Source organism: Tamandua tetradactyla, chromosome 26, assembly GCF_023851605.1.
Source record: "Tamandua tetradactyla isolate mTamTet1 chromosome 26, mTamTet1.pri, whole genome shotgun sequence".
Lineage (NCBI taxonomy): Eukaryota > Metazoa > Chordata > Mammalia > Pilosa > Myrmecophagidae > Tamandua > Tamandua tetradactyla.
Genome location: NC_135352.1, coordinates 37276278 through 37296309, shown reverse-complemented (window position 1 = coordinate 37296309; position 20032 = coordinate 37276278). Strand labels below are relative to the sequence as shown.

Genomic DNA, 20032 nt, shown 5'->3' with positions numbered 1-20032 from the left:
AGCCTAGCAACTGCCTCCTGCCTTGTGTGATTGGCTGTCCCTTCCTGACGTGTGCGCCCAAGACTCCACCCCTCCCCGAGAGTACTTAAGCCCCACGCTTACCCCGCTCTGGGTCATCGTCCAAGCCCCGGGGTCTTCGGACCCCAGACGTCTCACTCCTCGGGTTCCCGGGTGGCCCATCCCGGAGTGTAACAATAAAAGCTTAAAACCCACATCTGGCCTGAGTGACGACTTCTCGCGACCGCCGGCTGGGGAAAGCGCCAGCTCCAGCTTACCCAGGTTAATTCCCTGCGAGCTCGCCCCAAACCCACCCAGTGTACCGGTCGCGCGGCCCGGCTGAAGCTATCAGCGGCAAGCGGTGCCTGAACAGGGACCCTCTACACTTCCGTCGCTGACTGGACATTGGAGATCCTAGGACCTCTCTTCTGAACCAAGGTAAGCCTACTAGACTCTCCTGCTAAATAAACGCAGTCCTAGGTTCTACAAGCAGTGAGTAGTCCCCTCTAAATTCTGTTATGGGTCAATCCTCTCTAAAAGCTAGGTCCCCCAGGTGCGCGCCCTAAACCGGTAACTGCTGCCACCGCAGAAGCTTCTGCATCGGGCTCCGAGTCTGTCTCAAATGCGGAGTCCTTGCTCGAGCAGCTTGAACAGTGGCTCGAGAGGCACCCGCCCCTATAGGACTATGGCGGAGAGCCTCAGGGCGGAAAAACTAACTCCACCCTTCCGCCTTCTTCCCCATCATCCAGACCGGAAAAGGGCCGCAGTCTTTACCCCACCCTCCCTGAAGACGCGGAGGCGGGACGTCCTGCCCCCCTCTCCCTACCCTCTGCCCCTCCCCCGGCTGCCTGTCCTCCTTCCCTTAGCAACACCAACCCCTTCTTCCCGGAAGCGCAGCCGCCATTTTACGCACCCCCGCCACCATCTTACGCAGGGCCGTGCACAGAGCTATCGCCATCTCGTTCACCCCGGCCGCCCTGTTGCAATCCCACAGGCGGCAACCCCCCCTCGGGTCCAGGGCAGCTCTGGCCCCCGGTCCGGCCGCTGCCGCCGACACAGGCAGCGCTCTTCCCCATTAATCTCACCCCATCCCCACAGCGCCCATTCCCGTGGGTTCCCCACAGTGAGGAAGATATAAAGCGGCTACACAAAGCAGTCAAAGAGGATGGGCTTACCGGTCCCTACGCTACCCAGCAACAGTTGCTCCAAAGGATTGGAGCCTCTTTGAAAGAATCCTACTTGCCATAATTTTCCTGTGCATCATCGCGTGTTTTAACCTGCTCATTTTCTTCCTCTAGGTGCTAACCTGCTTATTATTTTCAGTAAAAATGTTCTCCCTAGCACGCCCCTCCGGAATTCCCACCTGGCGACTCCTCCCTGTAACACTTCTAATTTTCTCCACAGCCACTTCTGCAAAACCTCCTGAAAGCAAAGTGTGGGCCGCAGTCCAATATCCCCCAGGATTACTGTTCCTCACCCCCGATTCCCCCACATTCCCACAACCTTTTGTTAATGATTGCTTACTAGATCTCCCGTGCGATCCCAATGTCCTCCCCACTAGTGCGCCTCTCAACCTATCATAATTCCCTAATTTCTCCCCCCCTCCCGAAGCCCTAGCGATTAACCTTACCTTCTTGCAGAATCAGTCAATGCAAGCCCTGCCCAGAGTCTCCCCGCCAAACAGCAAACTACTAAACCTCACGTTCGCTAATCTTTCAGGACAAGCAGAAGACAGGCTCCCGTGTTCTCCTCGATGGCCTAATTGTATCCACCTTATCTACTCCCGAACCATAAGCGCCGGAGTACTCAATAAAAACTCCCATAATGCCCCCAATGAAGCCCTCCTTTTCACAGGACCTTGGCCAGCTAGAGGAACTGCACCCAGCTATAACCAAACTCGCCCACACCCGCCGGTGCGGCCCCCAGTTCCCCTCTGCTCACCTGACAGCCATACGGCACCCTCAACTTCCTCTGCAGAAATCCCGTGGCTCCTGTGTCATACTCCCCCCCGAACTCACAACTCCTCCAAATATAACTTCTTTGTTCCCTATAACCCCCCCTTTCTTTATGGTACCAGCGGTTTCACCCACCTCTCTCTCTGTGGAAACCTCAGCTGCCTAGGCCTACGCCCCTTCCTTGGAGCAACCGAATCCCAATGGCGCCTGGTCACCTTCAACAGCACCCAGTAGCCCCCAACTGAGGGTAACAGGGTTACCGGTCCAGGCTACTATGCGTTTAATGTTTTAGGTGGCGAAAACCTCACTTCCACGGTCTTTTTAAGTCCTCCATTCTATTTCTTTACCTGCTCAAACTATAGTCACCCTAACACATGTCACCTACTTAACTACCTTAATACCTCTTTCTCAGTAGTTTTCATAGTACTTCAACCTAGACTCCTGTGGATCCCGCTCAACGCGACCAGGTGGGTCGCTCCTGCACTGCCCATGGACAGCTCCGTCACTCAGCTCAGCCCACACGCGAAGCGAGACTTCGGGATCACCGCCGCCATCTCTGCAGCCATCATCGCCTCTGTAGCAGCAGCCGTCACCGCAGCCATCGCCCTCACCCAAACATCTACCACCGCTGAAGTGCCGTGCAGACCGGACTCAACACCCTTACTCTCCAGGCCATCCGCAAGTGTTCTTCCTTCTTTCAACTCTCTAATCTCATCTTCTACGGCATCATACTAATAATCCTCATCTGCATCTTCTTCCTATTCTAGTGCCTTTTCTCAAAAATATCTCACCATAAACGACAAACTCAACTCCTAGCCCTAGCTGCTCTTGAGCTCCAAAATCCCTTTGCCGGTACAAACAATCATCGGCAAACACAGGTTTGGCTAACTAGTGTCGCTCATCCCCAGGACTGATCACCCTGGGGCCTGGGTCTTGCCCTCAAGACTGATCACCTTGAGGAGCCTGCCCCATACTGCTGTAATACTGGCCCAGCAAGCTGTGTGCCTCCGCCACTCCTCTGTCCTCTCCATTCCCCTATGGGGGCTGCACATCACCAGAGAGCGTGCATCTGGGGCCGCCGAAAGGCTACCAGATGGGTACCGCTGGGTGCGGCACAAAGTAGCCGCAGAAGAGGGCCACTCTAACAGGCCTCCTCTGGCTCTTCTGGGGCACATGAGATTTGCATAAGGGTCGGCTCAGCACATACCCTTCCCCTGAAATTCTGAGCCTCAAGTGCAAGGGGAATCTCATCCCTACCCCTCCCAGCAAAGGTTCACGCCCGCCACTTGTCACACAAGTGTGCTCTTTTAAAAGAAAAAGGAGAGGAATTGTGGCATATTTCTCAGGGACTGGAGCCTAGCCATGCTTAAAATTTTTTAATCCTTCTCTCCCTCTCTACATTCACTCTCTGCCCTCCGTACCTGTAACCCCCCTCTCTGTTCCCCCCCTTCCCCCTCTTGTTGTAAACCGCCCATTTCCGTAGCTCACCACTAAACCGCAAGCCTTCCCGTTATTCTCTTCACTCCTCTATACCTAACCTAAGCCCTCAGCCTAGCAACTGCCTCCTGCCTTGTGTGATTGGCTGTCCCTTCCTGACGTGTGCGCCCAAGACTCCACCCCTCCCCGAGAGTACTTAAGCCCCACGCTTACCCCGCTCTGGGTCATCGTCCGAGCCCCGGGGTCTTCGGACCCCAGACGTCTCACTCCTCGGGTTCCCGGGTGGCCCATCCCGGAGTGTAACAATAAAAGCTTAAAACCCGCATCTGGCCTGAGTGACGACTTCTTGCGACCGCCGGCTGGGGAAAGCGCCAGCTCCAGCTTACCCAGGTTAATTCCCTGCGAGCTCGCCCCAAACCCACCCAGTGTATCGGTCGCGCGGCCCGGCTGAAGCTATCAGCGGCAAATTAGTATTGTAATGATCCTGGGAATATGTTTATCTGAAGCAAAATCTCATGGACTATGAGAAAATTCGTACTAGAGAGAAATGATATATGAGTGCCCTGGAAGTAGTCATCTTTTACTTCACATTTGAAAAGCCGTACAGGGCAATAGCATATAAATGTAATGTGGGAAAGCTGTAAACCAGATGGAAAACCTCTGTATTCATTAGAGAAATCATATACTTGTGGGAAAGCTTTAATTCAAATGCCAAATCTCAGACATAAGAGATTTCATACTAGAAAGAAACCTTATGCATGTAAGGAATGTGAAAAAACTTTTAGTCATAAATCACATCTCACAGAGCATGAGAAAACTCACAATGGAGAGAAAGAATATGAATGTAAAGAATGTGGGAAAGTCTTCAGCCAAAAACAATATCTCATTAAACATTGGAACATACATACTGGAGAAAAACCTTATATATGCAGTGAGTGTGGAAAAGCCTTTAACCAGAAGGAAAACTTGATTAACCATCATAGAATCCATACTGGAGAGAAACCTTATGAATGTGATGGATGTGGGAAAGCTTTCATTCAGAAATCAAGCCTCACTACACACCAGAGAAGACATACTGGAGAGAAACCCTTTATATGTAAGAAATGTGGGAAAGCCTTCAGTGACAAATCTAATCTCACCGAGCATGAGAAAATTCATATTGAAGAGAAACCTTATAAATGTAATGAATGTGGAACAGCCTTCAGCCAGAGGCAGTATCTCATTAAACATTATAACATTCATACTGGAGAGAAACCCTATGAATGTAATAAATGTGGGAAAGCCTTTTCTCAAATCACATCACTAATTGTACATGTGAGAATTCATGCAGGTGATAAACCTTATGAGTGTAATTTATGTGGGAAAGCATTCTCTCAAAGTTCATCTCTTACTGTACATATTAGAAGTCATACAGGTGAGAAGCCTTATGGTTGTGATGATTGTGGAAAAGCCTTTTCTCAGTTCTCAACTCTTGCTTTACATGCAAGAATCCATACGGGTGAGAAGCCTTATCAGTGTAGTGTGTGTGGAAAAGCTTTTAGCCAGAAGTCACACCATATTAGACATCAGAGAATTCATACTCATTAAAAGTGCTGTGAATTCCTAGAATAAAGAAGGCCTTCAGATTCATAGCCCATTAGAAAAGTCATTCTAAAACAAAATACCATGAATGTGGGAAAGCCTTAAAAAGAAGACCAGTACTTAATATCTAAGAATTTTCATGAGGAGAAAGGATTAATAAAATTCTGACTTGTCCTACACAAACTCATAGTATATGCTATTGTTGGACTTTTAAAAGCCTTCTCATTAAGAAGCAAGTACGAGTCCTGCTATACCTCTGCTGCTAAACATGGTCATGAGTGGAGATTCTAAGTAGTGCAGTAAAGTGAAAGAAGAAGTGGTATACAAATTAGAAAGGAAGAGACAAAGTTACCATGTTTGTACCATGTAATATGATACCCTACATAATGCTATAATTATTAAAATTGTTTTATGTTGATGTAATAGTTATGTGGAATAGAATATGTTGTCAAGAAACATGGCCATACATTTGTAGGAAAGGAATGGAGTAGCCACTAGTAAGGAATTGAGGAGATAAAGGGTGTTGTATTTGCACAACAGAAAATTATAGAACAGTTAAATAATGTATATATTAGCAAGAAAGCATTGCAAGCATCTGAGTGAAAAAACTCAAGACTCAAAATGATGCATATGCTATGCTACATTTTTTGTAAGTTTGAGTAAAACAAAGGTTAATGCTGTACATTGATTACGGATTCATATGTGTATGTAATAAATAACAAAATATAATTTGAAACTGTATGTGCCAAAGTCTTTGCAGTGATTCCCTCTACGGAGAGGAGAGAAGAGACTAGGGGTGGTGATTGAATGGAACGTTTGGCGTTACATTTAAAGTTTCATTTCTAATTAAAAAGAAAAGGCTAAAGCATATAAAACAAGTGTAAGCTAATTTTTAAAACTTGGAGGATAAGGAAAGGAAAGCTGTTACTGCAGAAATCATGTTAAGTATGAAAAATAAAGTTGCAGCATATTAATACAAATGTACTGTTTGAGCATGTCAGTCTTTAGTAATTCCTAGTTTGATTTTGCAGCACTTTGCTTGAACTCACACATTATTAAAGATTGTTACCAGTTTAAAAAAAAACAAACTGCATTATGCAATTTGGTTCTTATTTGCCTTCCTCTATAGTGTTCTGCCGATCTGCGAAGGAAGAGATAAAGACCTTGCATGCAGATTGCCAGTTTGAAAGGGTGTCAGTACCCTAGAAAAGCTGTGTTTTAATCCTAATCCCATTTTGTAAAGCCAGTCGTTTCTTCTAATCCCTATCCAGTACTGTAATTAGATCATTCCCCTGGAGATGTGACTCAATCAAGAGTGGTTGTTAAACAGGATTAGGTGGAGACATGTCTCCACCCATTCGGGTGGGTCTTGATTAGTTTACTGGAGTCCTATAAAAGAGGAAACATTTTGGAGAATGCAAGAGATTCTGAGAGAACAGAGAATGACATAGCCACAAGAAGCAGAGAGTCTACCAGCCAGCAACCTTTGGAGATGAAGACAGCAAACACCTCTGGGGAGCTTCATAAAACAAGAAGGCAGGAGAGAAACCTAGCAGATGATGCTGTGTTTGCCATATGCCTTTCCACTTGAGAGAGTAACCCTGCCCCTATTCGCCATCTGCCTTCTCACTTGAAACAGAGACCCCGTGCCAGCTTGAAAGGATGCATCTACCCTATAAAAACCATGTTTTAATCCTAATCCCATTTTATAAATCCAGCCATTTCTTCTAATCCCGATTCAGTACTGTATGTTTGAATCTCTAATTAGATCATCTCCCCGGAGATATGACGCAGTCAAGAGTGGTTGTTAAACTGGATTAGATGGAGACATGTCTCCACCCATTCAGATGGGTCTTGATTAGTTTACTGGAATCCTATAAAAGAGAATGACAAGAGAGAAAGCCAGGAGATTCAAAGAGAGCAGAGAATGCTGCAGCACCATGAAGTAGAGAGTCCACCAGCCAGCTCTTTGGAAATGAAGAAGGAAAACGCCTCCCCAGGGAGCTTCATGAAACGGGAAGCCAGGAAAGAAAGTTAGCATATGACACTGTGCTGGCCATGTGCCCTTCCAGCCGAAAGAGAAGCCCTGACTATGTTCGCCATGTGCCCTTCCACTTGAGAGAGAAACCCTGAACTTCATTGGCCTTGTTGAACCAAGGTATCTTTCCCTGGATGCCTTAGATTGGACATTTCTATAGACTGGTTTTAACTGGGACATTTTCTTGGCCTTAGAACTATAAACTAGCAACTTATTAAATTCCCCTTTTTAAAAGCCATTCCGTTTCTGGTATATTGCATTCTAGCAGCTAGCAAACTAGAATACAGACCATGTAAAATACTCCTATAACTCAATAGTAGAAAGGCAAGCAGTTCACTTTCTAAACATGATCCAAAATTTGGAGACACTTTATAAAGAAAGATATATATAAGTAAAATAACGACATTAAAAGGGCCCCCCTTTGTTAGTAATCACTAACAAACACACACACACACACACAAACATAAAAATGAGACAGGACTACACTTGGCCACTGAGTGGTCAAGATTAAAACAAATGCAAACACCAATGCTAGCTAGACTATGGAGCCATCAGAACTCTCATATGTTCTTGGTGGGAATATAAACAGTATAACTATTTTTGAAAATTTTAGCATTTTCTTTAAGAGTTAATTAAATATACCTCAACCCAATAATTTTACGTTAAAGCTTTTACCTAATCAGAAGAAAAATAAATGGTCACAAGTACTTGTACAAAATGAATAAAACACCTTTGTTTATAGTAGTTCAAAACTAGAAATAGCCCAAATAGCCATAAACAGGACAGTGGAAAAGAATGCTGCTCAGGAATGGAAAAAGGCATTAATGATACACAGAACAAATTCCATGCCTCTCACAATCATTATACTGAGTGAAAGAAGCCGGACACAAAAGAATTATAAGCCATTTGAATGAAGGTCTAGAATAGTAATACCTAGTCTTTGATAAACAGAGAAATAAATATAGAAATAAAATATCAAAATATGTGTATATATATTTTTAGAGAGTATCCAGAAGCACCAATACAGCAATAACAATAAGCACACCTACAGCCAAGATCTTAATTTCTAGAATATTAATCTCCACTAGAAGGAATCAAAGTTCCTTAGAGAAGTAATTGATTCTAGGATAGGGAAGGGAGAGTACCAGATAAGCTTAAATATTTTCTTGCAACACAAATTAAGGAAGTGCTCAAAGAATGACGGAATCTCATTGGCCAAACCCAGGATATCTGAATATCAAAATAAATAATTATAATAATGGAATATAACTTGTTGAATGAAATAAAAATGAATGAATCTATACTCATATAAGTAAAAAGGTAAATAGTCTCCCTTAAATTGTAATATGCACAAAAAATAAAGAAGGAATGATGAAATTAGTAAAAAACTTTAATTGAGAGACAATAACTAATGGGTGAAAATTCGATTGGGTTCAAGACTCATACATAAACTGAAAGTATCACCCACAAATCACTTATTAATTAGAAAGGAAGAGAAGAATAACTGTGCAGTGGAGAACCTTAAACCAAGTGGTCAAAGTGAAAATCACAAATTGCAGGACAAATAGAATCCTATGGCTTCTGCCGTGATGCACTGAGTACGAAACAACATGCTCCTGCAGTATACCAGTTAAAAAGGCATAACATCAATTTAATCTTCAGGGAACATCACACAAACCCAAACTGAAGGACATTCTATGAAATATCTGACCTGTACTTTTCAAAAATATCAAACAAAAAATAATGCTTAAGGAACTGTTTCGGAGTAAAAGGCACTAAGGAAAGTAGAGAAACATAATACAATAGAGGATCCTGGAATGGGTTAGGAATTGTTCTAAGAGGACATTTGGACAACTGAGTAAGTGTGAATCTATACTGTGCATAAGATGATACTGTGCTATCAATATCACATTATCCTGTGGCTATGGCCAGAGAATGAATGTCCTTGTTCTGTGGAAATAAGCCTGAAGAAAATATTTTTTTGAAAGATTAAAAAACAGCAAAGCCGAAAAGATATTTCTACTATAATTTTTGGAAAGAGGGGTGAAAATAGAGGGTATAGAGAAGTTAGAGGGCAGCAAGCCATTTAAATTTTTCCATTGGCATTTAAAATTCTAATTAATAGGAAGATAGCCACATCTGTTAGTAACTTTTAATATCACTCTAATAAAAACGTTTATTCTTTCATTAATTATCCATTTATACTATTTACATCCCAGATTTCTTAATCTGCCCAAAATAATAAATGAGTCTTTCAGTCTACGGCAGGAAAGCAAAAAAATCAGCAATTATCAAGAAAACAAAAAGAAAGAACAAACTTCATTTAAAATATCTGCTATCAGTCAAGTTGTTCAGCTTGCTTAGATTTGGGCTAATATACAGTATTTGACTTTGAGCAAGATTACACACACACACACACAATACACATTGTTTTTTTTTAAGACAAAATCCAAGGATAAGAAATGCTTTTTGAATTTAGGAATCTTACTTTTGAACTACAATTAAAAGTGAGTTTCAAAATCCCAAGCCTTCAGATCACGTTACTCAACAGAAAATAAGGTCTCCTAAGACGTCAAGCTACCCCTCACCACTCACCACTGGTGATTCTGAAATGGTCTTTCTGGATTATCACTTAGAGCATTAGCGTTTGGATATTGAAAGTGCACTCCCCACTCTTGTGAGCTAATCTGCGACAATATATTCTCTAATATTTAACTTCATGATACCTAAGGGCTTCTCCCCATCTTGTCCATGGTACCAAATGTTATTAAATATCTGCTAAAGATGCTCATTTTAAGATGCACCAAAATAACAAAAAGAATTATTTCCAGCATATTCAAAAAGCATATCAATATTAAGCCTTGGCATTTTCTACTTCACTTCACTAAAGCGATGGGTATATATCTGCTACTATTTAGAAATCATCTTCTAAAAGTACTGGTCTTCATGCTATAAGAGAAGACTAATGCTGGGAAAATGTGAACTGTGATGCTTATGTTAAGTTGTGGAAATGCAGTGTCCTTTATCCTTTCACCATTAAGTTAAAAAGAAAAACAAAACAGCGTCTTAACACAGTTTTACTGAATATGAGCACTTCATTTCTCTTCAATTAGACTGAAACAGCTGGTGTGGATTGCATTTCCATGTATCTCTGTTTATAAAACCCCCTAACATCTAAGAAGCATTTGGGAAGCAGAAAGTGTATTTCAGCAGGGACTTCTCTTGGTAATGAAAATCGCAGCATGGCTTCAGTAACAGTAAACATTTTAAGACCCATTAAGTCATCTTTCTTATTGTGCTTAACACCATCAAATTCAATGAGTGAATCAATGGCCACAGCTGGATGCAAGAAGCATTGAAATTCTAGCAACTGTGCCACCACATCAGTGAGGATAAGTCTAAGAAGTAGTGGGTGAAAGATACAAAGTCATCATGGAATTTTTATTGTAGCTCAGCAGTCAGATTTGAGGATGACTTGGTATTTCACAATGATTCGTTAAACATATGATTCATGATAGCTAGGAGAAAAAGAGAGCGTATACGTGCTTGAATGTTTACAAATGAGCATTGAAAGAGAATTTTATCATTTGCTTTTGGCTTTTGATTTAGTTGAAATAAAGCAAACCACAGAGTCTTTTCACTTTGTTCATCAAACAGGTAGATAAAAAAGTCTTAGAAAAAAATCTTAAAACCCCAGTGTTCTTATTTTTCTCTCCTCATTATTTTTATAGACGGTAACCATGGTGCTATTAGGAAATGTAGCACTGATACCTGCACAAAGCCTAATATCTGCATTTCACCATCTCTCCAACAACAGTGGAACTCAGATTGGTTTGAAATCTACTTTTTACCTTTCCTTGTTGCATTTCCTTGTAATTCTAATGATTTCATGGTGAAGCTGCTGACACAGAGGGACCATCAGGCACAAGTTTTTTCCTTTTCAAAACCGTAGAAAACAAATGTGGATTGACTTGGATAGAAATCCACCCTGATGAGAGCCAAAATCACATTAGGAAATCGCAACTGCAAATGTGAGCAATGTGATGAGCCCCTGAAAGAGATCCACGTGAGGAGCATTTACGGCATCAATGAAAGCAGATATCGACTTTCAGATTCTGTTAATGAGTAAAATTACCTTTAGAGTCCTGGAAGAACCATCATCCATGACAAGGAAAAATGACCTGTGATCATTCACTTCAATAACCAGTATTTCTCCTTAAGCACATCTTAAATGAAATCCTCCTCTCAGTGATCGAAGCTTAGGTCATGTCTCAAAACCGCTTCCTCCTCTCTGGCTTATAGTGGCAGCCTCCTGGCTCTCATCTCACCTCTTCCTGGTCTGTACTACAGGTACCTGCTGCCTCTGACCTCCGGTTTTCTTCATCTACGTACTTCCTTTCCACCCAAAACACAGACACACACTGCCGATGGGAATTATTCGCACAAGATTCTTCTCGTTTTTTTTGTCATTTTTCAATCTCAATCCCCTTTACTCTTTTCTCCCTTTTCCTTTCATTAAACTTCCTAATGTCAAGTTGACCAAAAAAGAGAGAGAGAGAGGATGCAAATAAAACCAGAAATAGGAGAGGTGACATAACTACTAACCTTGTATAAGTAAAGTATGAGATAATGAGATAATATTATGAACAACTATATGCGAAAAAACTAGACAACTTAGATGAAATGGACAACTTCCTAGAACAGCACAGACAACCAAAACTGACTTGAGAAGAAATAGGCAACCTCAACAAACTAATCAGAAGAGATGGAACCAGTCATCAAGAAGCTCTTAAAGAAGAAAAATTCAAGGCCAGATGGATTCACAGGTGAGTTCTACCAAGCATTTAAAAAGAATTAGTACCAATCCTCCTCAAACAGTTCAAAAAAATTGAAGAGGGGAAGCTATGTTACTCATTTTATAAAGCCAACATCACCCTACCACCAAAGCCAGACAAAGATACTACAAGAAAAGAAAATTACAGACCAATTTCTTTAACAAATATATAAGCAAAAATCTTCAACAAAACACTGACAAATTGAATCCAGCAACACGTTAAAATAATACACGCCATGTCCAAATGGATTTTATGCCAAGTATGCAAGGCTGATTCAGCACTCACATAAGAATCAATTAATGTAATACAAGACATCAAGAAATCAAGCTGAGAAGCCACATGACACAAATGGGCATCTGTACACCAACGTTTATAGTGGCATTATTCACAATTGCCAAGAAATGGAAACAGACCAAATGTTCATCAATGGACAAATGGATAAACAAAATATAATATATACCTACGATAGAATATTACACAGCTCTAAGATGGAATAAAGTTATGAAGCATGGAACAACATGGATGAACCTTGAGGACATTACGTTGAGTGAAATTAGCCAGAAATGAAATGACGAATACTATTTGGCCTCATTAATATGAACTAACAACAATGAGCAAACTTTAAGAGTAAAAGCTGAGTACACATGTTATCAGGATATAGAAAGAGGGTAGAAATTGGGCATTTGTTGCTGAAGGGGTACAGAATGTTCAGCAGGATTTGTTGTAAAAATTTAGAAATGGACACCACAATACTGTCTGAATGTTGCACAATACTGTAGTATAATGAACAAAGCTGAGTGTGAGTATGGTAGAAAGAGGAAGACTAGAGTACATATGACACCAGGACAAAAGATAGACGATAAAAACTGGGACTGTATAACTTAGCTAAACCTAGAGTGGATAATGATGGGGATTAAATGTACAAATTTAATAAAGTTTTTACATGAGGGAGAACATATGAATGTCAACATTGCAAGCTGTTAAAATTAGGATGGAATATGTAAAAATGACAACCAATGCGAACTAGGGCCTATAGTTAACAGTAATATTATAATAGAGTTCCATTATTTGAAACAAAGGTAATATACTAAAGCTAAATGTCAATAAGAGGAGGATATAAGGGAGGGGCATAGGACTGGTGCTGTTGTTGTTTCTTCTTTTTATTTTTTTTTCTCTTATGTCTTTGCAGAAGAACTGGAAATGTCCTCATATAGATTGTGGTGGTGAAAGTATAACTATGTAATCATACCAGGAGCCATTAATTGTTTACTTAGGATGGGTTGCATGGTGTGTGAATAAAACTGTTTAAAAAGTAAACGGATGGGGATACAAGGATAGTTCAGTGGCAGAATTTCCACCTGCCATGCAGGAGACCCCAGGTTCGATTTCCAGCCCATGCACTTCCTAAAAACAAACAAACAAACAAAAACAAAAACAAAATCAACAAATGGTGCTGCAATAAGGGGATACTCACATGGAAAAATAATAAAATGTGACCCCTGCCATACAGCATACAAAAAAAAAAGTAAACAGAAAGATACAAGTGCTGGAGAAAACGTGGAGAGAGAGCGATGCACCTATTCACTGTTGGTAGGGAAGTAGAACAGCACAGCCCCTCAGGAGGCAGAGTGGTGGTTCCACAGGAGGCTAAGTATAGGGTTGCTACTATACGGTTATTAGGTAAGTATTTGGAAGAACTAAAAGCTGGGAGATGAATGGATATTTGCACATTGGTGTTTATGGCAGCATTATTCATGATTTGCAATGGATGTAGGTGGTCTAAGGGTACACTGACTGATGAACAGAATGGTGAACTGTGTATATACATGAATGGGATATTGAGTGGCTGCAAGAAGAAATGAAGTTGTGAGGAAAGCAATTAGTGAGTTTGAAAACCTCAAGGTTTTCAAAGCAACCTTGAGGACATTATGTTGAGTGAAAAAAGCCAGAAACCAAAGGACAAATATTGTAAAGTTTCACTAACATGAACTAACTATACAGTGCAAACACTGAGAAATGAATTCAAGAGCATAGGTTATCAGGAGATAGAAAGTGGGCAGAGATTGGGCAATCAACAATTAAGGAGAACAAAATGTTTAATAAGGTTCATTTAAGTTTCCTAGATTGCAAGCTCTTACAGCAGTCACATCTATTCCTTACTTGTAACTGCTATTTCTTAATTCTGAGATGCTGAGCTCTTTGCGTATAACCTGGTCTTTCCCTGGAACTGTGGGTATCTCTAAGACTCAGAGTTAGAATCCTATAAGTATGAAAATCAACATTACCCCATCCGGCCATAAAGCAACTGTTAAAGAAGCTGAAAAATAGATCAATTTTATCATATCTTCAAGTAGAGATATGAAGGAAAGGGATTTGGCTAAGACTAAGGTAAATCAGAATACCGGGTAAAGGATGATATTGTCTATATTTAAAAACTTCAAATTCTGTGTGAGCCCAAAGTAAAAGATATATATTTGGTACAAATTTTGTATCTTCTGTAGCACGCTATCTAATTTAACCTGTATGGTCAGTTTATTCAAACAACATACTTACATTGAACTTTGAATAGGGAATGAGATCTTGGTATTTTGTACAGGTAATGTAATACCCTGATACATACCAGAGTGATTTAGGCAGTGTGCCAGTTTGAAACTATTGTGTACTCCATAAAAGCCATATTCACTAGTCCTGCTTCAACATTGTTGGGTGGAATCATTTTATTGCATCCATGGAGATACGACCCAACCAACTGTGGGCGGGAGCTTTTGATTACATGCTTTCCGTGGAGGTGATTCCACCCATTCAAGGTGGAATCCTTTAAGAGAAACCATTTTGGAAAAAGCTTCAAAGCCTACACAGAGAGTGATGTTTGAAGATGTAGAAAGAAAACATCCCTGGGGAAACCATTTGGAATGAGAAGCCAGGAGAAAAAGCTAGCAGGCATCATCATGTGCCTTTCCAGCTGACAGAGAAACCCTGAATATCATTGGCTCTTTCTTGAGTCAAGGTATCTTTTCCTGGATGCCTTAGTTTGGACATTTTTATGTCCTTAGAAATGTCAACTTGTACCTTAATGAATTCCTCCTATAGAAGCCAATCCATGTCCAGTATGTTGCATTTTTGGCAGTATTAACAAACTAAGACAGGTGGAATATTTTAAAGTATTTCCAAAGTCCCCTTGAGAGTTTGAGGAAAAATGTGAAAATTTTAAACTTCCCTACCTAGAGAATTTGTGATATTCTCTCAAGCATTAGGAACTACCAATTTCATAAGCCAAGCACTCGATCTTGAGACTTGACCTTATGAAACTTATTCCTGAAAAGAAGAAGCTAAGCCTACCTATAATTATGCCTAACAATCACCCACGGAGAATCTCTTTTGTTGCTCAGATGCAGCATTTCTCTATGAGGCAACTGTGCAAATAAATTCACTAAGTGTAAATCCCCCTGGGGTGTAAATCTCTCACGTGTACATTTCCCTGGCAACGTGGGACATGATTCCCAGGGATGATTCTGGTCCTGGCATCATGGGATTGAGAAACACTTCTTGACTGAAGGCGGGGCGGGGGGAGGGGGGAATGAAACAAAGTTTCAGTGGCGAAGAGATTTCAAACAGGTGAGAGGCCATTCCAGAGGTTCTTCTTATGCGTTAAATAGAGATTCCTTTTGGACTTCTCGTGTGTTCGAATAGCTAAAAGGAAATACCTGCAGTGTAATCCAGCCTTGAAGATGACTGTGTAACTATATAGCTTTTATGATGTGATTGTGTGATTGTGAAAACCTTGTGACTGACACTCTCTTTATCCTGTGTATGAGCAGATGAATAAGAAAATAAAGGCAAAAAAATAAATAAGGGATAAGGGATATGGGATGTTTTGGGTGTTTTTTTTTCTTTTTTTTTTTGGAGCAATAAAATGTTCCAAAATTGATGGTGTTGATGAATGCACAACGATTATGATGCTACTATGAACCACTGATTGTATACTGTGGATGATTATATGGTATGTCAATATATCTTAATAAAATTGCCCTTAAAAAAAAGGAAAGAAAGTGGGGTAGAAAATTGATTGATTTTCATTTTTGAACTAAGGAAATAAATATTACTGTTTTTATTTGTACACATTACCACAAATTCCTTTTTCTTACCATAAAATAAAACTACAATTAAAAAAAAAATCCTAGCCTCAGCACCTTATCTGTTTAAAGTTCAGAGAAGCAGGCATCTTTTCTGCATCCTCTGATATGCTGGGGTCTTGAATTTAAACAGTACTCATGGACAGTCAGTCCCATCTTCCAGGTCAAAGATCTAACTGGTGGAATATTAAAGTCATTATGAAGTCAACAAGAAGAAAGAAGTGAAAGCAAAAAGTGAAAATGAAAATTAAAAAACGTAGAGAAAAGAATGTAATTATTAAATAATTATTTGGCCATAATCACAATAAAATGCTCCCCCTACGCACACATAACTGCAAGATGGGGAGAAGAAAGTAAGGGAATATCAAATACGTGCTTCCAACTTCCAATATAATGAAATTGTCAAATTTTAGTGAAACCCAGTAAGCAAACTGTAAAATCGTTACGTTTCCATTTGGTTGGGGATAACTTACCAAAAATGCAATCTATTTTAATCAAACTAGAGAATCCAAATAATTCTGCATGAGTCATTCTACCACCACACAAACTCCAACAGGCTAATGGTGCTATGCCTATGGGTGGGCATCTACTTCTTAGCTATAAGACCTTGAACACGCCCAGCTCCTTTAGATGGTGCGTCCTCTGTATCTTCTTTCTTAATATGCTACTGGGCAAAGCATAACACTCTCCTTCACAAAGATTCTGAGTTTTTCCCATTATTAAGGGCAAGCAGCTACTAACGCTCAAAGCATACACGTGACTCCTCTGTAATAGATGATGGTAAAGTGATACAGGTATCCTGATTACAGAAGGATGATGAGTTAACCAGAAAGGTATATAAAAGTGCATTTAGAAGGAATGGGAACCAGAAGAATATAGTAAAGTTGTTGAATATAAGAACTAAACAGGTAGGAAGGAGCCTTGAATAATATACCATATTTCAATAAAAGGAATATGGTTTGCATCCTAACTAAATATCAATATGATCTTTATGAAACTTTGATTCTACTTCACGGAGTAGGCATTACTTTGCATTTCTACCACATCACTCCATACAGAGACACTATTTGTAGAGCAGTTCTATTAATACATTGGAGTGTCCTGGACACACTCTGCAGTCATCTCCCAGCCCCTGCCTAATCGCTCCTTTTCCCCTCACACTTGTCTGTGTGCAGGTGTCTATGCTTTCACTTTTTTGTTAGTATGCAGGTCTTTGGTATATTTCTATTTCACAGGAGACCCAGGCAGCCAGAGGAGAAATTAAGTCTTAATCAGCCCTCAATGCTTACCAGGCTACAAGGGTTGCTCACTGGCAGGGCTCCCTCCCCCTGGAGTATATAAAAGTCCATCATTCAGACAACATAAATGTCTCTCATCTCTGATGTAAAGCAAGGTATAGGGAGTTACTGAGCACTTGGCCTCCTGAAAGGACTTAGCCACAGTGGCATCTTTGCCACCCTGCTCTTTTGTACCCTCTGGTATATGTCAGTAATAAAGCAGTCATTTGGAGGGAATGGGGGACTTTCTGTTGTCTACTATATGGCAACTTGCTCCATACACTAGGCAACTCTTTTTTTAAGGGTGAGTTTCTTGGAACCACTTTTAGAATCATCATCTCTGGAGGAGAAAGATCTATAGTTGTTTTACTCTTTGTCTATCAAATGACTTCAATTCACTCAATCAATTCACTGAGGCCAAGAACGCATTTTACTGTCAGATTCTGAGCGAGTAACAAAAGATTAAGAGAACTGAGAAGCACATTGTTCTAGTTTGAAAGCTGCCAGAATGTGTGTGACACAACAGAAAGAGAATGGAAAAAGGGGGATTTATTAAGTTGCAAGTTTACAGTTCTATGGTTATGAAAATGTTCAAATTAAGGAACGAACAAGAGGTTACCTTCATTCAAGAAAAGTCTATGAAGTTTAGGGTTTCTCTCACAGCTGGGAGGGCACATGGTGAAGTCTGCTAGCTTTCTCTCCTGGCTTCTTGTTTCATAAAGCTCCTCTAGGGGTATCTTTCTTCTTCATTTCCAACCGTCTCTGGCTGTGTGGGCTCTGTTGGCTCTAAAGCTTCTTCCAAAATGGTTCCCCCTTAACGGGCTCCAGAAAGCAACCCCACCTTGAGTGGGTGGAGACACATCTCCATGGAAACCACCTAATCAAAAGTTACCACCCACAATTAGGTGCATCATATCTCCATAGAAACAATAAAAAATATTCCACCCAGCAATACTGAATGGGGATTAAATGACATGGCTTTTCTGGGGTAGATAATAGCTTCAAATCGGCACATACATCATTATCTGACTTTAAACTAAATGGATCTTGGAGGAGGATGTGTGGCTTTAGGGTCCTACCAAGAATCAACAGCTTCTACAATGAAGTCCAAAGGAGAGAATGATACAGGATGCTACTATAGCATAAACACACGAAATTTCATTAGGGCAATCAATGTTCAGTCATGAACCTGATAGTCTGATTTAGTTGATACTCATCTTCTGTATACATAACAAAAATGAGCCTAATGCTTAGGTTTATCAAATGGTGCAGTACTTAAACGTTTGAATTAGAGACTGGCCTGATATACTGTAAACCATTAAATTGTACAAAATAATAGATCCACTGCTTTATCTATAAGCATTTACTGAGCACCTACTCTGTAACAGGCACTCTGTTCACCACGGAACTCAGACAAATAAAAATGATCTTCGGCTTACATAGGTTTAAATGTTCAATGGTTAACTCTATATTTAAATATTTGGCCTTTGCAAAGCTAACATTAAGAGTTCTCCTAACTTCAGTTTGAACATATCAACTAAAATTACCAGAGACAAAATGACAATGCTAAAGTCTCCCAAAACCAAAAGAGAAAAGTAAAAGAGAAAGAAGCATCTAAAGCACCTAATCAAAGATGAACTTTGAAGAAGGGGCTTATATCACACAGAAGGGCTGCTTATAGGAAAACTGCCTTTGCTGGTTCTAGCAAGGAGAATCTTGATATTCCTGTAAGACTAAAGAAGAAAATTACCAGGATATCTCAGCAAAAAATAAAAGGCTATTTTTAAACATAAGTATCACTGGGACTTTGTTTCAAATTAACTAGAAACAGACTATGTGGGAAAAAAATCTAAATGTGTTATAAATCAAATAACAAGAGATCACTTCTATGTTAGGTTTTGTGCCTGCAAACAAAATTATTGGAAAATAAGAGTGAACCAGTTTGATTGGCTTTGTAATCCTTTCTACCATTTCTTTATGAGTACACATTGATTTAGGTGTACCCCAGTACTTCCTATACCACACACTCAGTGTTATCCTGATAATCAGGTAATGTCATTTTATCACTAGAGGCAGGAAACAAAAACAGAGGAAGTGGTCCATGAGTAATGTATGTCCCTATAGCTTACCATAACTCACAACAGGTAAATGAAAAGAAAAAAAAACGTGCCATTAACGCAAATTCTTTTATTATCAGGAAGGATGAGTCTGAAAATATTATAGATGTACTAGTAGTTAGCAATGATTATGTGATAACAGGGGAAAAGAGGCACCTGGACCTCAAGGGGTAAGGTTAGCTTTACAGTCAAACTTCACAATTAGGGTTTGCTAAGACTGTCTAAAAATTTCCATATCCTTCTTCCAGCTAGTACATTTGGGTAAATAATCATGCTTATAAAACATTTCATATGCAGCCTCTCAATTGATTATCCCAACAGTCTAGGGAGTTAGATATTATTAAATTCGGTTCACTGTTAAAGAAACCAGTGTTCAGAGAGGGGAACCCATTGTCTAGCTGACAAAAGAGGGAAGTGGTTGAGCTAGAATTGGACATAAATCTTCTAATTTTGGGGTTTAATGGCCTTCCTTTTATACACAGCTAATAGCCACCTGCTGATTAAATTTCTAAGACCCTCTGAATCTACAAAAATAACAAAGTGAAAGCAATTAAATGCAGAGTTCATTTTCATATATTCATGAATATTTACACAATGCTAACTAGGAACACACAACTTAGATAATTCAAGAATAACAGAACCTGTACTCTCTACTTTTCATT

The 20032-nt window shown here is 40.2% G+C and overlaps 2 protein-coding genes across 2 annotated transcripts in view; one reads left to right on the top strand and one right to left on the bottom strand.

Annotated features, from left to right (window-relative positions):
* Nucleotides 1-20032, bottom strand: part of GPM6A (glycoprotein M6A) — a 348469-nt gene that overhangs the window by 247861 nt on the left and 80576 nt on the right. The gene's annotated exons all lie outside the window — the stretch shown is intronic.
* LOC143669554 (uncharacterized) lies at nt 4024-5474 on the top strand. The gene is given in 2 exon segments (XM_077144163.1): nt 4024-4057; nt 4060-5474. Coding segments are annotated over 2 exon segments (936 nt in total). The 5' UTR covers nt 4024-4038; the 3' UTR covers nt 4977-5474.